This window comes from Melopsittacus undulatus, chromosome 9 (genome assembly GCF_012275295.1).
Source record: "Melopsittacus undulatus isolate bMelUnd1 chromosome 9, bMelUnd1.mat.Z, whole genome shotgun sequence".
NCBI lineage: Eukaryota > Metazoa > Chordata > Aves > Psittaciformes > Psittaculidae > Melopsittacus > Melopsittacus undulatus.
In genome coordinates, this window is record NC_047535.1 from 612,885 (window position 1) to 637,096 (window position 24,212).

The 24,212-nt window shown below is 47.9% G+C and overlaps 1 protein-coding gene across 2 annotated transcripts; it reads left to right on the plus strand.

The window, feature by feature from the left end:
- Positions 1-1,630: 1,630 nt before the first annotated feature.
- On the plus strand, positions 1,631-23,364 carry GOLM2 (golgi membrane protein 2). Of its 2 annotated transcripts, XM_005141187.4 has the most exons (10): positions 1,631-2,192; positions 8,074-8,128; positions 9,176-9,278; positions 10,220-10,310; positions 11,209-11,353; positions 11,966-12,046; positions 12,370-12,468; positions 13,847-14,020; positions 17,776-17,943; positions 21,778-23,364. In XM_005141187.4, the coding sequence occupies exons 1-10, from the start codon at positions 1,866-1,868 to the stop codon at positions 21,846-21,848; spliced, it is 1,314 nt and encodes a 437-aa protein (XP_005141244.2). In that variant the 5' UTR covers positions 1,631-1,865; the 3' UTR covers positions 21,849-23,364. The 2 variants fall into 2 exon arrangements, with proteins under 2 accessions (XP_005141244.2, XP_030910808.2); XM_031054948.2 differs by lacking the exon at positions 17,776-17,943.
- Positions 23,365-24,212: the final 848 nt, after the last annotated feature.

Genomic DNA, 24,212 nt, shown 5'->3' on the forward strand with positions numbered 1-24,212 from the left:
AAGCAGCGCTGTGCTCTGCTGCAGCCGGCAGGGAACAGCATCTCAGGCTATTTAATGATATGCTTCTAAAATCTCTTAATTTTCTGGAATGCTGAATGGGTTATTAAATCAGCGTGCTCTCTCCTGCAGTGTGTCCCCTATTCTAGAGCTGCTTATACAGAACATTCCTAACTCTACAGTTGTAGCTCCATTATTTAAGAAGAGGAAAAACCTCTGGAGTGAGTCAGAGCAACCCTGAAGCCAAGAAATGAAGTCCCAGCAGGAAGCCTGGAGAGGGACAAGGGCCTGTAGGGATGGGACAAAGGGAATGGCTTGAACCTGCCCGAGGGGAGACTGAGCTGAGCTCTGAGGCAGAAGCTGTTCCCTGGGAGGGTGCTGAGGCGCTGGCACAGGGTGCCCAGAGAAGCTGTGGCTGCCCCATCCCTGGCAGTGCTCAAGGCCAGGTTGGACACAGGGGCTTGGAGCAGCTGCTCCAGTGGCAGGGGTTGGAGCTGGAGGAGCTTTAAGGTCCCTTCCAACCCAAACCAGGCTGGGATGCTGTGGTTCTATGAAAGATTTGTGAGCAGGTTGGTCAGAAACCAGCGCTCCTCAACCGGCTGCTCTGAGCTCCAGCTCCTTGTGCTTATCTCGCATCACATTACTGAGCCCAACGTTTCCTCTCCCACAGCCTTCGGGTCTGCATAGGAGCGCACCCGGACAGAAGGGGCTCAGCAGAGCGGAGCCATCCCCAGCTCGGCTCTGCCCCACTGCATTAGACCATGGACCGACACCGCCATCTGCAGCGAGCAGATGGGCAAATTAATTGCCTACCAGCACAGAAGCAATTAAAAGTGCCAATATGCAAATATTGGCATGTGAATATGGCATAGAGTGTGGTGCAAGAGAGAAAGGGGTATCTATACAGTGTGACACCACCACAGCCGCACGGTGTACGGGCACCTCAGCACTGTGTTTTACACGTTATCCCTTAAATGTTGTTCTCTTTACCCCTTTCCGGGTGCAACCGGCTCCGCTTGGCTCTCCGCATCCCCCAGCACAGCCCTGCTTGAGCCGCGGCTACAAACAGCGTCAAACGCTGGCTCCTGCCCGAGGGGCTTGGACACGGGGGTGCAGGGGAACGGCCTGAGCAGCACCAGAAGAGGTGTGTGTGTGTGTGTGTCTGTGTCCGGGTGTATCCGTGTGTGTGTGTCTGTCTGTGTGTGTCTGTGTCCGTGTGTGTGTGTGTCTGTGTCCGTGTCCGGGTGTATCCGTGTGTGTGTGTGTGTGTCTGTGTCCGTGTGTGTGTGTGCAGGCTCCGAGCCGGTACAACCTCTCATGCCCGACTTTGTTACCATCCGCCTCCCCTCAGGAAACGCTGAGCAGCGAACACAGCTTCACGGCCCCGAGCCCCGGTGCACAGGGGATGAAGGTGTCAGTACCGGTAGTACCGGTAGTACCGGTGGTATCGGTGATGCCGGTGTCGGTACCGGTGTCGGTGCCTTGTCCCTGTCTCCCGGTATAAAATCACCCCTCCCGTACAAGATGGCGGACTCGTACCCGTACCGGCAGGAGGCCAAGCTCTCGCGAGAGTCAGTGCCGGAAGGGGCGGGGCTCCAGCCGGAAGAGCCCGGTGCCGGCCGGCGCGGTGGGCGGGGCGCCGCGGTGGCGGCCCCAGCGCTGCGGTGCGGCCCGAGCCAGCTCCGGTACCGCCGGTAGGGCCCGGTCCGGTCCGGCCCCGTGTGTCCCCCCGTGTCCGGGGATGCTCCCGACCCCTGCCCGGTGCTGTGCTCTCTGAGCACCCCTCCTGCAGCCCCCATCCTGCCCCCGGTGCTCCCCTCTGAGGCTCGGCGGGGAGCGGGTGAAGGCCCCGCCCGGTGCTCTCCCCCATGGTGGGCTTCGGGGCGAACCGGAGGGGCGGCCGGCTGCCCTCGCTCGTGTTCGTGGCGCTGGTGGTGCTGATCGCCATCCTGGCCTTCAACTGCTGGAGCGCCTCGTCCCGTCAGGCGCTGCTGCAGGAGGAGCTGGCCGAGCTGCAGAGCCAGGCCAAGCGCACCGAGGTGGCCCGGGGCCGCCTGGAGAAGAGGAACTCGGACCTCATGGGCAAGGTGGACTCGCACAAGAAGCAGCTGGAGCAGAAGGAGGCCGACTACAGCCACCTGAGCAGCCAGCTGCAGGCCAGGGACGGCCAGGTGAAGAAGTGCGAGGACAGCAAGGTAACGGGGGGGAGCTGGGGGGCTCTGCCCGCAGCCCCGGGCCGGTGAACCGAGCCCCCGGGGGTGTGTGGGGCTGGGTCGCGGTTGGAACGTTCGCAGGATGCTTGGGTTTGTGAAAGCAGACCAGGAAAGAGCTGAAAATGCCCAGCACGGGCAGTGTGTGTGCAGGCAGTGGAAACCCGAGCGCTCGCTCATTTCCACACCGCTGTTCTTAAATGTATTCATTTTCCTTCCGCTTTCCTCGTCTGCTGATGTTTTGTGATCAAAAAGCTGTTTACAGCCTTAAAACAACGGCTCGTTTGGCCTCAAGGCAAATGACACAAGTCTAACGCTCAGGCGCAGTGCCTGGCACAGCACAGCCTGTGCCTGGGGCATCAAACCCTGCTGAGACAACGTGTCATTTCCTTAGCTGGGAAGGAACAGGCCAGGGTGAATCCAGCCTGTCCTGTTGTGGGGGGGCCGCCTGGGGGTTTCTTTTGTTGTGGAAGGGAGGAGGAGTTCGTGCATCAACTTCCATGATGATCACAGGCAGCTGGCACAGAGGAGTGACACGGGCGAGCTCTTGTGCTCAGCCGTACTCTGTATGCAGTGCCCGGTTCTGCTGGTGAACGCTGTTTGTCTCCATGGGGGTTATGGAAATGTCACGCTCTCAGCCTTGCCACGCTCTGAATTTGATTTTCAGGCTCTTTCATAAGACACATTTGATGAGCAGGGTAAGAAAATGCATTTAATTGTCCCAGAAGAAGCTGAATACATGCACATCTCATTACAGAATTAGCCTCCTTCAAACCGATGAACTTTGTGTTAAAGTTAGGTTTTCTTTCCTGCTGAACCATTAAAATGAGCCCGTTTGTGTGTTCAGCAAACGTGGCACTTGGAGTTTGTTTTCTGAGACTGGAATAAAAAGGCAGATCAGATTTGTCACCAGTGCTCTCCGCTGGAAACTAAAGCCACTAACACTGGAATGAATAATCTTGTGATACTCTGAAATCTAGATTTAATCAATCAATAGGTATTCTACCCATATCAAAGTTTGAGTAAGAGCTCAACTGAGATTGAAGCGGTTGGGTTCCAACCTAGACACTGTGATTGCAGAGCACTTGGGTTGTAACAAAGGTGTTTCCCCTTGTAGAAAGCAGAAAACCAGGAGTTTTCTCAATGTTTGGGTGTTTTGGTTTGGGGTGTTTTTTGCATTGTTGGCCGTTTTGAACTGAACTTCTACCTGCACATAGAGGACAAATAGGTTTAGTTGTTCTTTGGCCTCTCCAGTAAAAACAAGCATCCAAAGGTGGGAGTAGCTTGAAAACAGTCCAGGTGCTGGTCAGGGCGCTGAGCTGGAGCTCCTGTTCTTGGGCTGCTGAGGGTACTAAAATAAGGGGAGCTCACAGCTAGGCTGGAGAAATCAGTGGAGGAAGGCTGCTGATGGTTGGGAACTGCATTGAAACTGCCTCCAAGCTGCAGGCTGCTGGGGAAGTGGCCAAGGATCTTCAAGGGGAGTACTGTAAGTGGATGCTGGTGGTGTGGCTGCTCTTTCTGTGGATGAAGTTGGGTTCCTGTTACTGAGCCTGCATTCACAGGGCAACGAACTTCTTCTGTGCATTATTGGCTGTCAGGCATCCAGCTCCTCTTTGCCCCGCAAGGGTTGCTGGAAGCCAGAGCCTGCTCTGATGCATGATGCAGACCAAGGTGCTGGTGAGCTGTACCTGCCTGCTGACCACTGTTGCTCTCCATAAACCTGTCCAGTCTTTGAACGCTCTGAGTCAGGAGGGGACCAGGAGAAATGGGACCAGTAAGATGCACAACTTAATTTTATGCTTATTGTGTGCATACTGCAGTATATGCCTTGGATCCTCATTCTCTGTTCTAGAAGCTGCCACTTAAGGCCAAAGGAGCCAGTAGCTTTTGAATATCCCCTCTTTTGTTCAAAGTGTTCAGTTGGCCTTAACAGGCAAGAGCAGCAGCCTGGTTTATCAATAACCAGTCCCTGTCCCTTTCTCCCTTCCTCTCATGTGAACTCCTATAATGTTCTCAGTGGCAACAATCCTGGTTGGTTTTTTCCTTCTAAAGAAACCCCTTTAAGTGACTAGAGAATAAAGCTCTGCTTCAGGGAATAAAGATCTGTCAGAGAAAGAAGTAGTGAATAGAAGGTATAAAGTGTCTGACCAAAAAAGGCTTGAAGGATAATTGTTTTTCTCTCAAAATAGAATTTGGCAGGGATGTTCTTGGAACAAGCTGGGTTTTACCAACAATCCATTTGTGGAATGCAAAAGCCAGAACCAAATACCATCACTGGTAACTCACAGGTCTTGTTTCATAGCAAATTCCTGTGGGAGATGCTGCTCTGGTGGTTCTCAGAGCATCAGTTCTGCTTCATGCCCCTGTGTCCCCATAAGGGTTTCTTTGCCTTGTGGTCATGCAAACTGGGTGTTCATTTCCCAGTGTTGAGGCAAGTTGGCTTTCTGCAGGCAGCTCTCTCCTCACTCAGTGGTGTCTGTAGTTGAGCCCAGACCCTTGTGTGTCTCCTCCCTCCTGCCACGTTTGCAGGATGCCATTCACTGTACCAGGATGTTTGCTCTTGGGAGCAAGTGTGGGAGGGTGACCTGGTGTCTTGTGGGGTTTCAGTTAGAAAAGCCTGAGTTCTTGGGGTTTTCTTCTGTCACAATGTGATGAGCTCATGGTGGTCTCTTGGACCCTGGAACAACCAGAGGACTTCTGGAGGCAGGTGGGCAGGGATTGCCCTGCTGTCTGAGAGATGTGTGTGGGTACCATTAGTTTCCTGAGTATTTCATGCTGCTTTGCAGCATTCTGTGAGGAGGCTTTTTTTCCCCTCCCATCGCTTTACACATACATCCCTTTGCAGTAAGCTCAGTAAGATGACTGAAGGGCAGGGATGTGTGGTGGAGAGCTGCCAGATGGCAGCCACCCGGTGTGTGGGGGTTCAGAGCTCTGTGGTTGCCATTGCGCCTATCTCATCCCAGAACTATGGCTGGTGCCCCGAGGTGGTGCTTCACAGGATGGAACTGTGGGGTAAAACATCCTCGGGAGCAGCTGGCGATGTTATTTGTTGCCAGAACTCCTTGATAGCTCCTCAGTTTGCAAAGCTGTGATACTGAATGATGTTCCATGCTTACGACGTGTTCCTGATGATCAGTGTCATCCCTGATGCTGTGGTAACAGCATGGTCATAGCTGTGTCTGCTCTGAAAAAGGCAGCTGGCAACATTAGAAGGGTCTTGTGCAGAGGCTGTTGAGCAGCTCTCCTGTGCTGTTCCTGCACAGCCTTAGCAATGTGTTGGCTTGTGAAGCTGCACCCTGGAGCATGGACGGGTAGCTCAGAGTGTGCTCTTGTTGGGTAAGGAAATGCCCCCGGGGGAGGTTACCAAGTGACTGTTCATCACCATCAGAAAGCAGCACCACCTGTGTTCTGTCCCACCATCCATAGGGATAAGCTCCAGCCTGCTCCTACCTTCCTCTTCTCACCTCACCTTTCATTCCAGGACACTGTTACCCTCCAGGCAGCCCTGGCAGGGTTGTCTGCTTGTACAGAGCTCTGGCATGCGCAGGATTTCCGATGTTGTTTCCCTGTGCGGAGCTCATTGGGCTCCAGAGAATTTCTCTTGTACATCCCAAGTGCTTTGGAATGGATCTGAGGAGCCGCTGAGAAACAGAACATACAGATAGGACTAACGGAGGACACAGCTCAGAAAGAACTGGACTTGTGCCATGGTTTGTGGAGTGTGTTTTTTTGCATGTGTAGGTGGCACAGATCCCATGAATCATACAAATGCTTCTTCCCTTCCTATCCTTCAGACCAGGGACATTTGCTGTCAGCTGAGCTGTTTTGGATATAAATCCTGTCACTTCTCTCTGGAGCTCAACATCAAGATGAAAGATTGTGACAAACCTGATGCTACCTCCAAATTAAACGCTGTAGCAGACAGGCAGCCCTCCCCCAGCCTATGGCGAGTCCAGTGTTTTATGGGATGAGCAGAAGCAAGCCAGGAGGAAGACTTCATGTATGATGAATTCTGATAGATGAAGGTTTGAAAACAGAACCAGCCACTTCCCTCCTTTGTTGGTAGATTTACTGGGCTCTGGGAAAGAACCACATTAGAGTGGAGGAGGGGAAAGATCTGGTCATTACTGCCAGTGGCTTTGTGAAATAGGAAAGGTGCTTTTGGTTAATGCTCAACAATCATGGTTTGGACCTGTTCCCCCATCCTGGTGTTGGCTTCATGGAGAGCTGGGTGCCTGTTGGAATAGAAGGGCTCGGTGGTTACTTCTGCCTGTGCTTCTGTGTGAAGTCCAACACAGGCTTTCTTTTAACTGAGTGTTGTTCTTTGTGCATCCTGTAACTGGAGTGCCCTGAACCTCTTGGTGGGCAGAGCACACGTGTGACTGTTGCTCCAGTGTGGCTTGAACGTGCAGAGGCTGCTGCTCAAGCATCCCTGGGCCGTTCCCATTTTGTATGTGTTTCAGAGCAACGTGGAGGGCTCTCAGATTACCAGGAGATTGCATCATCTGCCATTCTTCCTAGCTTTGGGAAAAGCCTGGGAAGTGGCTGAGCCTTCCCCCTGGAGGTGGGAGCCTGGTGGGGGTACCTCTTGGCTTGGTTCTCAGCCTGGGACAGGCTTTGCTGCCAGCAGTGCCCATGTCTGCGGTGCTGAGCCAGGACACTGCAGTCTGGCACGGAGCAAGTGCTGGCCGGAGCGCTGTGTTCCGTGAGGAGCCTCTGGGATGTGGCTGGAGCTCTTCCCTGGATCCGTGCCTCCCTGTACGCTGTGTTCTGTGGTACATCACAGCTTCAGCACTTCTGGTCCGGCCGGAGAGCTCCTGGAGCTGGAAGTGCTGCCTCAGCCGTGTGGGACACATTGAATCCCAGGGTCTGTGTGTGTCTTAAACATGTTTTTGTGTTTAAAGACATGAATAATGTGCTGAAAGGGAAAGCAGAGGTGGGTGCAGGAAGCCTTAAAGTCAGGACATATGTCTCCTGTTTGGTTCCACAGGGAATGTAGGTAACTGACTCAGCCACTGAGCTTCAGAATCCCTGTGGGAACTGCAGTTGCCTGAGTGTGTTCCATATCAGAGCAGGGCTCCTTGTGCCTCAGTTTGTTATTCAAGAGGTAATTCCGACCTTGCAACCCGAGAGTCACAGCCCTGTTTCAGCTCCCTTTCTAGAGTTACTGCTTACATCCATCGTGAAGCTGCAAGAGAAAGAATTACAGCATCAGTGTTGCCTGATGAGTTGTGGGGGTTCTCCCCCTTTCTCAGTATGTTCCACATGTGCATCTTTCTCTTTGTTTCTGCTGTGTTTTGTCTTATGTCTTTGAGTAAGAACAAGACAAAGCATCTTTACTTAATGCACATGCTATTTATTTCCCTTACTAAAAATACCCAATGAAAAGCTGCTGTGGAAGGCTGTGGTGTCAGATTCCCTCTTACAAATAAACTGTGTGTGGTGAATATTTGGTAGCATCACATCACTGATTTACTTTAAATAGCCATTAGGAAAAGAGTGGTTGTGCTGCTGATGCTGGGCTTATTTTTATACCCTTGCCTTTGACACTGGGGATGCACCGAGGCCTCCTGCAGTGTCAGGATGTAGTGTGCTTCTTTACTGCTGACAGAATGGGCTTTTTTGGATAGAAATATGTTCTGGAAGTCAATTGAAGTCCTTGTTAGCAAGGCCTAAAGACAGTGCTCAAGTTGGTGATATCACTTTCAGGTAACTAAATACATATCCCTTGTGTTTACAGGAGCTCCACACGTCATTCTGGTAATCCTTTATGTACAGTGCCTTTACAAAGCAAGCAAACATGCCTGAGCCTTCAGCCTCTGACCTGCCGATGCTCTGTACTTACACCACTGTTTCTTCCTTTCAGATTAAGCTGCAGAACAACATATCCTATCAAATGGCAGACATACATCGTTTGAAGGGTAAGGAACTCATGGCTAAGCAGGGGAGTTCTGCAGAAAACATCTTAAATGAGAGACCAAGTGGTGCTGGAGCACTGGATAAAGTGAAATGCCCCATCCCTGGTAGTGTTCACAGGGCTGGGAGCAAGCTGCTCTAGTGGAAAGTGCCCCTGCCCATGGCAGGGGTTGGAGCTGGATGGGCTTTAAGGTCCCTTCAACCCAACCATTCTATGAAATGTCACTGTATGTGTTTATTGCCTACTCTGGATAAGCAAAAGGTTGGCTTTTGCTCTGCCGTCTGCAGAAAGAACGTGTTCTGACACTGCTCACTTCCAAGAGATTAGAATCATTTTCATGACCAAATCCACAGTTCAGTACAGGTTGGACCAGCAGCATTGTGATACTCAACATTTGAGTTAGAAAAGGTCCAGAAACCATCTGTTGGGGCTGTTCTATGCAGACGTGATTACAGTGCCTGCAGTGCTCCCGTGTGGGTTTCAGAGTGACCTCGAGCAGCTGATGCCAAACACCCGCAGACAACATACTTGGCACTGCTGCCTCTGTCTCTGGAGATGCTGCTTAAGATAGCAGGAAGCATGACAATTATCTGTAGCCTGAGGAGCAGGGAGAGGAACTTCCAGAACAACTGTGAAGACAGGAAGTATGTATTGGCTTTATGGGTAGTGTGAAGGTACCTTCTGTTGTACAGTACTGCAGAAAAAGAATAGTTCATCATCACCAACCTTGTGTCACTCAGAATGGCAGAATCTGTCAGGATATTAAGGAGATTTCCAGCAGATGGGTGAACTAGCTTTGTGTGAATATTCTGGGTGAAAAGGTAAAGAAAAACTGAAGGGGTTTGGCATGGAATGAGAATTGTTCTATAATTCATACTGATACCTGGCAAACACGAGTAAATTGGCATCTTTGTCAAGTTACTTAAAGAATCTTTAAAGTATATCTACAAGGAATAACATAAAGCTTAAGCATATTTTTAACTTAATCTGGCAATACTGCCAGTTGTATCTTCTGTTTCTGTTTCATGTTGGCTTTTGCTGTTTGCTCTAGAACAACTGGCAGAGCTGCGTCAGGAGTTCATTCGTCAGGAGGATCAGCTGCACGAGTACAAGAAGAACAACACTTACCTTGCAAGGAGGCTGGAGTATGACAGGTAGAGCTTCAAGAACGGTGGTAACTGTGGGTTTCTCTGTGTATACTGGAAGTCTGGGCTTAGTAAAAAGTCCAAATTAATGCTATTTCTGCTAATCCTGGAACTTCCGAGTGCTCACTTGCTGATGTCACTGTGACTTAGGCAGTTGCTTCATTTCAGAGCTCTGCTTTTGTGGTGTTCTCCTCCCCCTTGACTCATGATCCAAGAAAAATCTCACTTACTGGAGTTCAGTTGTTCAGCATTGGACAATTTTAAGTCAATGCATTTTTTCTGCCTTGGAGATCTTGGTTAACAAATGCTTGGAGGAGTCCAGCTGACTGTTCTATGGTTCTCTAGGAGTGTAATTTTATTTCACTGAAGTAGAAAGCATTGTGTAGATTGAAATTTGAAGCTGACCTCAGCCTCTATTTATATTCTTTATTCTTTCCTCTTTGTGTGGTGTTGAGTATGAGTGGGTTTGTGGGGGACAGGAGCTTTGTTGAGTTGGGTTGATGTTGATGTGGCTCACTGGAGAAGCTGGGATCCTGAGCTGTGTCATCCACATCCTGTTATCTGAGTTCGTGTCAGTAACCGGTAGTGGTAGTTGTGCATCTTCTTTGGTGAGAGCCACAGGGGAGATCCTGCTTTCCTGGAGGAGTTAATGTGTGCTGACAGGTTAACTGTGGAGTTCGACTTTCCCATTGCTTTCCAGGGTTTGGAGACATGTTCAAGGCCTTTCTGTTTCTTTTCCTGTTTTTCTGCTCTGTCCCTGTTTTTAGTCAGTTCTGCTTACTTTCTGTATTCAGTCCATTTCCATTCCAGGACAAGGCCTTTTGGACACACTCTTCTTGTTATAACTCAGGTTTGGCTTTCTGTGCCGCTTCATATTTTCCCCCCTATTTTATTTATGGGAGAGCAGATGCAACAAATGAAATGTAACTAACAATGTGTTTCTAATCAAGTCTGCAGTGTGGGCAGCAGATCAAGGAAATGAGACTGCAGCATGAAGAAAACATCAAGAAATTAATGGAGCAAGTTGTGCAGGAACAGAAGGTAATGCACAGCAAAGTTGTTTTGTGTTAGAGTCTGATGTCCTGTTTGTTTGACTGAGCACTGCAGAGATGTGGAGGCTTTGGACGTTTCTTCCCTAACTTTTGGTTAAATATCTTCCTGCTCAGCCCTAAATGAGTATCAGAGTACACACTGCCTGTTCTGCTCAGTCAGTGAACTGAGCCTTGGACATGGGGCTTAATTCCTTGCTCTGCTACAGCCTTGCTACATGACATCATTGTGAAGGATTTCAGTTTCTTCTCTGTAAAATGGATATTACTTTACAGCTCTCTAGGGCAGGATCTGTGTCCTTACAACCTTGTAGAGGTTACTGCAAAGGGGAACCTGATCTCTGTTGAGGCCTTGAGGTGCTAATGTGATGCAAGTAACAATGGCATTTGAATAGTATCAGGGGTGTAATTCTGTGGTGCAAGCTGCCAGTAGAACATGGGCCTCTTTCCTACAAGCAGGTGAAATAACCTGCTTTTCTTTGAATCTAGTTCCCTTACTTGTCTCTGTTTACAAACAGACAATGATAAGGTAAAGTTAAAGTAGATTTCAGTCTTACAGTCTAGAACAGTTTCAAAGTCTCTGATCTGAGGCTCAAGGCCAGTGACCCCTTACTTAACCTGTTTGTTTTACCCTTGAGCCACATACACCAATATAAATGTCTCACAGCCCTGCTTTATTTCACATTTTGTGTCCAGTGTCCATCCTGTCATCTCCTACCCCAGGACTCAGGTTTGTAGATGGAGGAATTCTGCTGTTGGTCGCTTTGGTGATCATGTAATATCAGCAATGCCATTTTGCTTACCCAAAGTAATCACGAATTTGAGGGTGTTCTGTTTGCCATTTTCAGGAATGTGTTTAATGCTGGTTCCTTCTGAATTCGTTTTAACAGGACACACAAAAAATTCAGTCCAGTAAAGACACTGAAGTAAGTCCCAATAATGATGACCAGCCGATACCCAAGACTGTTCCAGAGACAGAGGATAAAAACCCAGTAAAGAATGAGCAGCCTTCAGATCACGTTGCAAATGGCAAAGGTATCTGTTAGGTTTGTTATTTGTGATGGATAATGAGCCAGTCTGTGGTGTCCTCATACAGAATCCTGCATTTCTCTGAAGCAGAACAGTGAATTATCTCGGGGTGAGCCAGGGAAGGAGCATCTTGTTGGAGAGCTGGGGGTGAGGAGCCTTGAAACCACTGAGCAGTGTCTGGCTGGGAGGAACAGTGGGAACCTCTGGTTATCAGCAGCTGTGCAGGAGGCTCCTAATGAGTAATTATTGTGGTTGTGTCCTCCCTGAAGGCCTCGTTGAAAGACAGATGGAGGTTCCCTCTGTTGCTGCTTCTTGTGCTGCTAAGTCAGCATGTTTTGGTATCGGTTCAGTGTCTGTTCCAGTCAGCTTCTTGCAACAGGCTTTTTGTACTCTGCTCCCAAGAGCAGTACATCTGTTTCCCATCCTTTTCTGAAGCCTGCCCTGATTTTGGGCGTGCTGCTCCAGAGCAGTCTGCAGTGCAGCACAAGGAGTGTTGTAGTTGTGCTATCAATGTCGGATGTGTTCTGTGGATAAAGGACTTTTCTCCTGGTCCTAGAGCCTTCCACAAGAGGGAGATTGATTGTTAATAAGGCAGCATATTCTATTCTTGTCTTACAGAGAAAATCAAACCAGGAGGAGATGCAGGAATGCCTGAAATAGAGGATAATGACCCCGCTAAAGCTGAAGACACTCCAACTGGTTAGAAGTATTCTCGTACTTTCACATTTGGGTTCTTGGTGTTGTATATGTTCTGTTTGAATACCATGTGTTTCATAGTGAAAGCAAAGTTTTAAAATCACTCTATGGTAATAATATTCAAGTGGATGTAAAATGGGGTAAATTTTACTGTGCTTTTGAGGTTTGAGTTCTGATAACATCAGTATTTTTGTCCCAGAAATCTTGTATTTTATATTTTAATGTATGGCTTAAAACCAAGAAAACAACAAAGTTGACAGGATTCTTAGGGGAAGACCTGGTGTACACTGCCTGTTTCATGCTTCTGTCCTTGCATTTTGTTTTAGCTATAAAGAAGCCACTTATTTCAGCTCCCAAAAGTGAAGCTCATCAACCTGTGTTAAATCTTCCAACTGAACAACCCCATGCTCCAAATCTGGCACCAGGTAAAGTTCTTACTAGCAGGTGGCAAGTCAGCATTTTGTAGGAAACCCACTGTTAATGTCTGCTGCCCTGAGTGTCAGACGTGTGTAGCCAGACCCTTTGTGGTGTTTGATGTGCTTGCAGAAAGAAAGCCAATGATCAGTCTGCAGGATACAAGGCTGCACATGTCCTTAGTGTGGCTTCCTGAGGCACTGAGGTTCTGTGATCTTTTTGTCCATTGCCCAGTAATTTCTGAGTCTTTTGACCAACTTCAGCCAATTGTGAGAGTTACAAGTTTCAAAGAGAAGTGCTTCAAGATTTCTGCACTGGGCAGAGGAGAGTAATTGAAATGGGTATCTCCCCTTGGGGGTACTCATTACACAGGGCTGCAACGCATCACCGGGAGTAGATTGTAGATCTGGTGGTAGCCTGTTCTATTTGGAGATTAAACAGTGGTTAAATTGTTCAATGTCCTCCTGTTCCTGGGAGCAGCTCACGTGAGGGTGATTGGGGGAGAGTTAGAGTATGAAAGAATTAAAAGTACTGCGGTGACAGGGGCTGGAAGAACTGCAGTTAGAAAGGGCATGAATCCATATAAAATACACTGAAATTTAATGCTCATGGATCAAGTCACTTTGCTTCAATGTCAGAGATAAGGTTAGGTTCTGTGTGCACCTTTGGCAAGTTCAAATACTGCCCTGCTAACAGCCATTCAATGTAACATGCTTGTTACATGTGTGTGACACAACAAACAGCTTCAAGTTTATTATGCCCATCCTTGGGCCCTTTGAATAAAGGGGCAGCAGAAGCATTTCTTAATCTCTTTGCTCTGGCAATGGCTGCATAAGCAGATGAGAGCCCCAGAACGGGTGAGCTCAAAGCCTCTGTACACATTGAGTTTATTATTTCTAAATGTCAGATCCTCCAAATAGTTCCTTTCCTGTTGTTCTCAGGCAGGGCTTTTTGACTTTGATTAATGAGGAAACATTAAAGACAGCAAGTGAAAAGCTCACTGAGTGAAGGCTGGAGTTCAGCAGCAGCAGGTTGATGGGGATTTCAGGGGGGACCAGGGCTTTCTGTATTCCTTGGTTATGTGTTATAGTTGTTATTTGCAGCATAACTGCTGTAACCTTCTGCAAGCTTCTTCTCAGATCATAGCTCTGAAACAAGAAATGATGCTCAGTAGACTTGAAAAGCTGAATTTTATCAGGAGGATAAAGAAATACATAAACGTATTATTGTTCTGGGCTTCATCAAGCACTTAAGTACATACAGAAAATCACCTGAGAAGCTGATGACTTGGATTGATTGTGCATTAACTGTGATGAATTCTCTTTTGCAGTAACTTTACAGCCTGCATTTGGAACCATGTAAAACCAAACGTGCTTCCTTGTTCTGTAGGTGTGCGCAGTGATGCTGATGAAAACGCAGACATTGTGAAGCAGATCCCTCCCAATTCTCTCCAGCACTTGAACTTTGAAGAAAACATGGAAGGCCAGAAGGAAAACAAAATTGAGACAGACCATATCAAAATCCCAAAGAGCAGAGTTAGTGACTTGCAGAAGATGAAGCAAAGTAAGTTGCTGATATCATATACTTCAATAGAATAAAATCATTTCAGCTTCTGTCTGTAATAATGCCTCTCTGGGAAGTGGGAACCATAACAGCAGGTGGTCTTCTAGAGAGTAAGCCTGAAATGTAATGTATTAGTGTGTAAAAGATACACCTCAATGAGGCATCTTTCATCTATATATACATATATATATAGATATATATTCAGGCATTAAGAAAAATATTTGCTTAGAGGCATCAAAAATGCTTTTGGAAGTTACTACACATTTAAATAGATGTAGTCAAAACCTTTGACACATGCATGATAGTTACTTGTATTCACACTATGACTTAAATTAAGTTTTGGACAGTATCATAAGAGTTCAGCCCTTACATAGAGGGTCTTTGGGTGGTGTATTTGTACTGGCCAGAGGTTTGTCCTTCTCTGTGGAAGTCTTCCAGAACCCTGCTCTTCTGTGTCTGCTGGAGGAAGAAGCCAATAGACAGGAGCAAGTCATGTGTGTGTTGTGTGTGATGGTGGTGATGCTGCTGAGGCTTAGTGGGCAGGCAGCAGGTAAGAACTGGCACAGCCATGCACGGCTGTGAGATGTCTGTTGTAACACTAAGAGAGTATTACGCCTACAGCATCTTCCTGTAGGAACATCCCACTGAAGTTTCTTATGTTATCAGTGGAGATATAACACTCCTAAGTATTAGTATACAGTATAGTATAGAGTATTCTGACTGGGTATACTGTAACCTAGTTATTTTAAAAGAGCTAATTCTGATTGTTAAGCATTTGGGTGGAGAAGGGGCACTTGGAAGAAAAACCCATGTGCTGAAGCATCTTTTGGGGCTGTTTTGTTGGGCTTTTTTTAAAGCCAAATAAGACTTTTCTTTTTATAGCTATTAGAAATTCAACTTTACACTTCTTTGTGCTCACAGCTAAGTAGTTTCCATTTAGGCTTTGGTTTCTATTATTAACATCGTTCTGTACTCCAAGATGACAGGTTGTTACATCAAAGCAGCATCCTCAGAGCCATGCGAATTGTCAGGAGGAAAGGATTCTGTAGCCTCCCAACAGAGATGTGTATGAATGCTGTGGATCAGATACACAGTGGTACAGAAACAGTGGTTTTGTTGGAATCCTGAACTGGTTTCAGTGACCAGTGAAGAGGATTCTGGAAGCTGGAGTCACTCTCGGGCACATGAAATTGGGACTTCACTTCTGTCACAAGTTTTAGGTTGGGAAGTTCCCTTTCTTAACTAACTGATAGTGCCTGAGAGGTTTAAGAGGCCACCTGGAATGGCTTCTGAACCATTAACAACTGTGGTGTGATGGTACCTCTCTCAGAAAGAAGGAGGGGGAGGATGTGAGGAGTTCCAGAGCTGTGGAGAGAGCAGCTCTGAGATGTGGAAAGGCACCAGAACAAACCCTCCATCAGTTTGAACATGACAAGTGGTTAGCACAGATTTCTCAAGAACAGACTGTAACCAAGGGAAGTGATCTGAAAGTGTATTCAAAGGAAAGAGCAGAAAAAGCAGGAATGTGGCTTTGTTGTAGGCAGATGGAGACCTGGTCAGGAATAAACTGCTATTTGGTGGGTGCCCAAAAGACACAGGTATCACTAATGGCTTTATTTGCAAAGCTTCTGTGAGGTTCACAAAGGTGCATCCTCTGCTTGGTGGTGTTTGGTATTTCGAGTGCTGGATGACCACTGATGTAGGAGATGCAGCTTCACAACATAAAAGCTTGTGAACATGAAGTCTGCAATCAGGAACAAAGGAATTCCTGCCCAGAGTGAGTGATGAGCAGCAAGTGAGCAGTTCAGGCAAACCAGTGTGGGCAACAGTGGGTGTTGGTCTCTAACAAATGTCTGAAGTGTTTTTCCTCTGGGATGTGATAACAGGATGTCAGGATGATGAGATGCAGTAACTAACTGTTTCACCTAGGCCATCCTCTGGCTTTAGATATCAAAGATGGTGGGAAGCTGGAAGGAATTCAGGGGAGAGAAAAAACCAAACAGGGTTTAGTATGAGAGGGGAAAAAGCTCTGAAAAGCAAAGGGCTGAAGAGGTAGGGAATGGGCATCAATTTACCATTGCCTTTCAGAAACAGATCTTTTGGGAAGGCTTCAGGGATTTTAATATCCCTCATAGATGGTTCTGTTGAAGCAGGGGTAGGTGTATGCACAACTGGTGTGCAGCCTGGCAGGATGTGCTTCCACCCTGTATCCTGAAATGCACAACAGAGTTTGATCAAAGGAGTTGCTTGAAGAGCCTGTGCGTGCCAGGTGCCCACAGCTGAAGTGACAGAGCTTCATGTTTCAGTGGTCAGGGTCTTCAAATGGATGTGCTGTCCTCCCTTGGCAAGGGGGAATGAAGGGACCTGGCTTTGCAGGCAGGATGGCTCCATTGCAGGCTGCAAGTCAGTTATCCTCACATTTCCTTTTCTCTGCTCCTTCACACTTGGGTGTCTTCCATGGCTTCTTTTATATTTGACATGCGTGAATTGTACAGTTCTGTCTGCTCTTTACATAGGGTGTAGTGGCCAAAAATACAAACAACAGCAAGGATTACTCAGTTGGGGATGGACAGAGAATAAGATGCTACACTTCTCATTTCTAAGCAGATCATAGTTTCTTCTAGTTTGTGAAAGTAACTAATTCCTGTTCCTGTACACCTGAGCTGCACCAGATGTGATTCCTCTGCTTTTCTTCCCCATCCAGACAGCAGCATGTTACTGGTTCTGTCCTGGGCTTTGTGTGCTGCCAATCATTTCAGTTTTACATCTGTCCATTGCAACCCCAGCCTCTCTTTAATCCTGGTGCTAAACTCATGTTCTTCAGCTTAAATTCCCTCTTTAATTGCTTCCACTGTGAATTGCTTAACATCTGCCCCGGCAGTGTGTTCTCAGTCCCTTTCCAGCCTGTAATGATTGTACCGCACTTTAATCCTATTTTGCTTCATTTCCACATCATCCCTCTGGACTCGGCTCCTCTGCAGGCCCAGTGTGACATTCCTGAAGCGACGGGCACGCAGAGTGAACTGCGTTGACTTGAACAGATCTCCTTGCACCCCATTAACCACCAGCTCTGAACTTGACATCACACCATTAATCTTTCATTGTGTGCTTGGGCGACTGTCTCGTCGTTGCGGAGCTCCAGCTAATTCTTGTGGCTTTTTGTGCATTGTTTCAGTGTCTGGAACTAGTCTTAATTCTTTGCTGGGAGACAAAAATACTGGATTCAGAACATTTTGGAAACTGTTGAAGTCTAATAGGAAACCCGAGTGTAAAGCCAAATGAATTAGGTAGTTAAAAACAGTAACTTTGGAGGCACAAGGCTGAGCTTTGCTGGGTTTTCAGCCCTGATGGTGTAGTGTGTGCTCAGCAGTGGGCCCCGCATACAGGGTCTGCAGTCTGTTGCTCTGCTGTAAGTAGGAAAACGCTGGTGGTCCTCAGACATAAAGCCTGGGTCCAAGCCCCTGTGTCTGCTCTTCAGCATGTTCAGAGACCTTGTGCTGGCATTTGGGTAACAGAAGGTGGAGGTTTTGTTTGGGCTCTTTCCTCGGAGAGTGAAGCTTGTAATGAGCCAAATGCTGAGGGACTCAGCATGGAGATATTCCATGACTTGCTTTCCCCCTGCCCTCTCCCCTGTCCCCCTTCCTCCTTCAGCTGAAGCTACCCCAGCCCTCTCCTAACCTGCCATCTGCTTTCATTGAGAGTCTCCCTGTTTCTTTTCTCTCTGCTTCTGACTTAATCCTTTGCCTACTTCACAGGCCGATTCTTTGATGAGAATGAGTCCCCTGTTGATCCGCAGCAGGGTTCTAAACTGGCAGATTATAATGGGGATGATGGTAACGTGGGTGAGTATGAGGCAGACAAACAGGCTGAGCTGGCTTACAATGAGGAAGAGGATGGTGATGGTGGAGAAGAAGACGTCCAAGGTGAGCTTGGGCCTTGTCTCCATCCCATTGTGTCAAAATCCATTCTGAGTTTACTTGTTGAATTTGTGTAAAGCCTTGCTACATTGACCTGATCACAAACTTCCCATATGAAATGAATGAGCTTTAGGCAATCCTTAAAGCTGGTCCTGCTCGTGCTTGAGAGCGATGCTCTGGCTGTGGGCAGTGAGAGGCTTCTAGTACCTTATTTTGGTTGTGCAGCTTCTGCTGGAGAATCAAGACACATTTCCCAGATGTGGTTCCCACCTCACTGGGATGCAGCCTTGGATGCTCCTAAAGCTATTTGAAACACGGAAGTGTAGTTTTTGTGACTACTACTACAGCAAGGTCTCAGCTGGGGATCCCCAGTGTGATCTTTGTGCCTTGTACACAGATTCAACAGGCTCCTGCTGTCCTCCTAACCCACCTTGCAAGCGGCTGACCCAGTGCAGCCTAACACCCACCCATGCATGTCACCACCTCTGCATGTGCTGCTAAGCATCACCTCCATCACTGTGTGCTGTGGACCCGCCATGCTCTCTGCCATCCTCCACCTATTGCTGGTCACAGTCTCTGAGAGGTTTGCATGTCTGGAGGGGAAAACATTTCCATAAGCATATATAGTATTTCCATGAGTGCAAAATGGAGGGGAACCCCCACACCCCTCCCCAAACCCTGACTGATGTTCTGTGGGCATCCTCATTTTTATCCTTGTAATGCAGTTCCTTATGGTAGTGTTTCAGACACGTATTCAGTTGCTGTCCAAGCATAATTAATGGCGAAAGCTGGTACAAAGCACCTGATTTCTGTGGGCACACATTGAACTGTGCAGTGTAAGCGGGTTTTTGGCCAGGCTGGTGCTTTAAAACTCATGAGCAAGCAAAAGGAAAGCATGGATCAGAACCAGGGCAATCAATGCACTTGCTGATAGAAATGAGACCTGTGCTGCTGCTCTGTTACACTCTGCTCTGAGCCAGCAGTGCATTCTGGTTGTTACCCTCAAGCAGTGGTTGTGGTCGTGTCACTGTGTGGGTCACTGTGTGTCTGTGTGTCCAAGCTCTGCCCTGCACATTGAAGCAGTTGGTGGCTTGGATGCTTCAGGTTTAGGTCAGTTCCCCTTGGTGAGCAGGGGGTGATGCCCTGCTCCTCACCAGGTCCTTAACTGGACCTCACAAGACAACTCTTGGCACTTTAACCAAGGCCAAGGAACTGTTCCTGAAGCCGTCCCAACTTCTACCACCTGCCTCAGTCAGCCCTTCAGCCTGTCTTTACCCAGGAGTATGGGAAGAGGCAGGAGGAGGCCTCAGAGATCCACACTGGTGTCCTTGTTGACATGAGGACATCATTACAGTGACCTTTGTGGGGAAACTAAGGGCTTTAGGTAGCAAGAGTTAATCCCATGCTTGTTACAGCTATTGCCAGCAATGTGAACAGTGTTCCTGCACACGAGGTGCAAAAAGGTGGGGAGAATACAGACATTAGTGGACAAAGTGTTAAAGACCACAGAGATTGTGCTCATGTAGCTTGTTGTTCAAGGGATGTTTGTAAAAATAAGAGCTCTGAATCAAAGTGGCTTCGTAGAACAGGTTCCCCATAGATGTGGTACCTGTCAGCTCACTGCTGGGCTGGCCTTACACTGGGACTTGGTGAAAACCTGTTTTCTGATCCCCCTGCCCTGTATCTGTACAGAGAGAATGGTTTACTACCTGGTGGTGAAAACAGAGTGACTTCTGGAAGCCTTTTAACAAAGAGTGATCTGAGCAGTACATGTTAATGCCTTAAACCCAACTTTCCAGGCCCTCTTTAATGCTGTTTCCTAATGACTTCTTGTTGACTTGTCCAGAGGCACAAGTCACACAGTGCGGGGAGAGGTGCTTCCAGGGTAGTGTCTCAGGGAAAGGATGTGTGTGAGGGTGGCATCATGGAGATGGGGTTGGATCATTCAGGAGGGGTTGGACTTGTGCAGGGGAGGAAAGAAATAATTCCTGCTGAAAAATCATTAGGAAAACATCGTCTGGTTTTGCATCAGGCTGGAACAAGGCACAAGGCACATGCAGACAAAGCAGCTCCATTAAACATGGTTTCTGTGGGCACTAGAAATGTGTGAGCCTTGGGCTGAAGTTATGAGAGGTAAATACACAAACCTGAGGGATGTGTCCAGCCTGGCAGCCCAGTGTCCATCCCTGCCCCTGCCTGTGGGGATTTAAACAGTGTTGGCTTCTGCTGTAGTCAGTGTGGTTTGTGGTGGCCGGGCAGTGGAGGAGTCCATACCTCAAGTGATGGATACCCTGTGCTGTGCAAGTGGTTCCTCACTGAACAGCACATCCTGTAGGCAAGCTTCAGGCTCTGCTGGGAGGAGGTGCCCACCTCGCTCATGGGCTGGTGGATAGTTGTCAGAGTGCTGAAGGCTTCAGACAGTCTCACATCTAGGGAGATCTTTGCTTTCCGTTCCTGTGAACCAACATCTTTGCTGATCACAAAGGCAAAGCCCAGCTCTGAAGCGCAGGAAGGGCTGTGAACTGAAACAAGGGAAGTTTTAGGGCTTGGTCAGTTCCTGGGGGAAGGAGGCTGGAGCAGAGTCACTGTAGGTAGAGGGCAGAGTGTATTTTAAAACATCACTTGAAGAAACACTGAATGTGCATTTCCCTGATGGATTTTTTGCATGTGCTGCAGGAAATGGGTGTTCTGAGGGTGCACCAGGTGGGGGGTTTTAACTTTCTGGCTTTTCATGAGGCTCAAAAACCGAAATCCAAGGAGCAGAAATCAAGAAGCAGGACAGAGTAGAGTGATGGAGAGATGGGCAGTGTGGATCTGAAAGACAAGGTGGAACATCTTAGAGAATCCCAGCCTGGTTTGTTTTGGAAGGGACCTTAAAGCTCCAACCCCTGCCATGGGCAGGGACACCTTCCACTAGAGCAGCTGCTCCAAGCCCTTTCCAACCTGGCCTTGAACGCTGCCAGAGATGGGGCATCTTCACCCTTCCCCATCCAGGACAGAGCTGTAAATCCATTGTAAGGATGAGCTGAATGATGTGGCAGCCTGGAGTGGCAATGTGCTGCCCTTGCTCAGTGTTCCCAGCGGGGCACACAGGCACTCTGCAGGTCAAGAGGAGGCATCTTGCCTGGTGGGTCAGGTGTGTATCACAGTGTAGGCTTGTGCCAGCTGTGAAGAGCAGAACATGTTGCTGGTTCTTCAGGAGTGCTGGGAGGGAGAACAGGGATTTCACTGACAAGAGCCTGGAAGGGGCTGGGAGCTGCCTTTCCAACTCTCTCCAACTGTCACCCGTGGATTGGAGGTGGGAGATGGGAGGTGGTGGTGTGTGAAGCACTGACAGCAGGGCTGGCTTCAGCAGCAGTGGAAGATGCACCGGCCACCTTGGTGTGAAAGGCACTGGTGGTCCAGCCAGAGCACTGGGTTGGAACAGTGTCACTGTAGTCTGGAGGAGGTCCCACCACGTGAGGTGCCAGCTTCTGTAGCACCTGACTGCATCTGAGCTCCAGAATGGGCTGAAGTGTGTTAATGGAGCTTTGCAAAGCAGCTGAGTGTGGAGCTGGGCTGTAGTGGAGCAGTTTGAAATCCTCATAGGAAAACTCTCAATCACAGTAGTGAGTTTAAACTATTTCATCACCTGAGTTACTCCATCTCTGCAGCAGGGTTCCAGCAGTAGAGCTGAGGATGCTGTCCCAGGAGCTGACAGCTAATGTGTGTTCTCTGTGTGCTCCCCAATGAGTTCATTCCCAAGCCCAGGCACACATTCAATGTGGATGTACGTGTTAGTTGCTTAGATGTCTTTTCAGTAGCATTACATCAGGTTTGACCTGAGTGCTTCATTTGTAGATGATGAAGAACGGGACCTACAGAACGACCTCGACTATGGCAAGCCCCGCTTCAGTGATGGTGTCCTGTGAGCTGTGAACAGGGACAGGACGAGGCTGCACCCGAGGGAGCTGACGTGCTGCAGAACTGAACCATTCCTGCTTCAGGTTCCTTACCTTAAAGGGAGCTGGTAACAAAAAGTGTCACATACTCAAAGTCAGTGAGTACCAGGAGGCCGTTGTGTACATATGTGCATAGTTGTACTATTGCAGATTGTATTAAAACTACATTTTTGTTGTTACATTGAGCCAATTACTTAGACTGTTCCCTCTCTGTAATAATCTTTACACTTCAAACCGGTGTTATAAATACGGGCTGACTTGTTTCTGCCATTTAGACAACTTTGTAAACTGGAGAACTTGTACAGTTTGTATCTCATGTAACAAATCCACTGTGGAAACACTGTACAGCCAAAGGACTCCTTTTCTACAGCACCTGTCTGAGGGCCAGCACTCCCACCTTCCTCATGCGTGTTGTGTTCCACAGGTGAGCTGTCAGTTGGGAATGACAACAGGATGTTTAAAGGACTGCTCCCTCTTCCATGTATCCGAGGGAAGTGCTGCTCCCTGGCAGCACAAACCACCTCAGTTCTGATCACAGCGACCAAATCTCATAGCTAGAGCTGGAAAGCAGCAGTTATTAGAGTTCCAGTGCTTTGAAACAACCTGAAATAGTTGTGTGAGTAATAGCTTGGTTTAAAAATGTGATAGAAATAAAGCAGCAGGGCTTGTAGGATACCTGTGTGGATGTGCTAAAGAGAGCACTTGTGTTAGGGAGAGGTGGGCAGGTCTGTGCAGCTCTGCAGGGACGTTGTATGTGCACCTACTGTCCAGCAGCACCCATCCTGTTATCACACGAGTTGATTTGCAGTTTAATGCTTTGCAGGTCTCTGTCTGCCACGTTCCACGTTTTGATTTGCTGTAGCAGAAGGTTTGCAAGTTCAATACTTTCTGTATTCTGTGTTTCAGCACTTTCTGAATTCCCTGCGAATGATTCTGTTGATCTGCAGTTGTGGAAGTTAAGGTTCTGAACCCAACCTGCTTCTCCAAAAGGGCTACTGTGAACAGGGGGCTGGGACCCGGGTGGGTGGACGTTCTCTCTGTACTCAGGTTCTGATTTGGAGCCACAGCTGAGGTTTGCTCAGTGAACCTCCAGCAAGCCACAAGTTGTACAATTCTTTATTAGGCTGCAGGGATCTCTGACCCCAGTTTCACATAGAGAAGAAATAAACCTTTCAGGCTCTGGCACGGCATCTCAAGGGGGGGTTGTTTGAGGCTTGAGCTCTTCATTCCACACTTCTGGGAGGCAGATGGGGAAGAGCCCTTTGCATGGTGGGAAAACCAGACACTGAACCTGCTCAGCATTAAAACCCCCTGAGAAGCAGGAACTTGTGCCAGGGCTCCAGGAACTGCAGCCTTCAGCAAATGCTCTATGTTTTTGTTCTGGTTTTTTTTTGTCTTACAATGTAATTTCGCCCTGAATTAGGTGTTAACTTGAATTCTTCTAATGAAAGCAACAGTTATGGGTTCTAATAAATTGTTTGAGGTATGTGAGGCTTCTGGTGTTTCTCTTTGACTTTTGAAGTTGGACTAACTTTGGGCTTTGTGGAAGTTGAGGTGCTTTTAGCTGCTTGCCTCTTAGAACACTAAAACCATTCCATGTTATTGCTTTGAATCTGCTCGACTGGGGGCTTCTGAAAACAACCTCCCCCCTTTTCTGTGTGGTCCCTTGGTGCTTGGGGCCTGTGTTAGTTCATTTACCATCTTGAGCGAGGTGGTAAGTGGCAGGAAGGATTCCTTAAGGTGATTCTGTTCATGTGGACTTTCCCTGTAGCCTGGTTACTGCTGGACATGATGCAGAGTGACAAAGCTGTTGGATAACTGATGCTGGGAAACAGGTGAATATTATCCTTATAGTTTTGCTATAACTATTATAGGTACAATCAGTTTATTACATAGAACTCTTCTTGTCTTCTTGCCCCAGGCTGTCTCTTAATTTATATTTAGAAAAGCCCCACATTGTTTCTTTAGGTCAATGGCAATAAAAATGGACACTTACCCTTAGCTTTCTGTGCTGACCCTCTGCCCCTCCATCACTGAAATGGTTGCTCCAGCAGCCTTGCGATGCACTCACTGTGTCTGGGCATGTACTTACAGGTCAGAACTGGTTGGGCAAACCAGGGAATTGGTGTTTTTCATAGTATTTGCAGCTGGTGAAACAGCTTGACCCTGGCCCAGAAGGATGCTTGGCCTCAACTCCTACACTTTATGGGTTTCTCTGTTCTTTGAGAAACTGATACAGTTTTCTGGCTGATTTCACCATCAGCCAAGGAAGGGGCAGTGCAGACACGAAGGTGACACACAAGCATCTGTCTTGGAAGAAGATTTCATCTCTGG

Coding starts and splice junctions, on each gene's coding strand:
- GOLM2 (XM_005141187.4), top strand. CDS start 1,866: ATGGTGGGCTTCGGGGCGAACCGGAGGGGCGGCCGGCTGCCCTCGCTC. Junction 11,354..11,965: donor TCACGTTGCAAATGGCAAAG/GTATCTGTTAGG, acceptor CTTGTCTTACAG/AGAAAATCAAACCAGGAGGA. Junction 14,021..17,775: donor CTTGCAGAAGATGAAGCAAA/GTAAGTTGCTGA, acceptor CCTACTTCACAG/GCCGATTCTTTGATGAGAAT.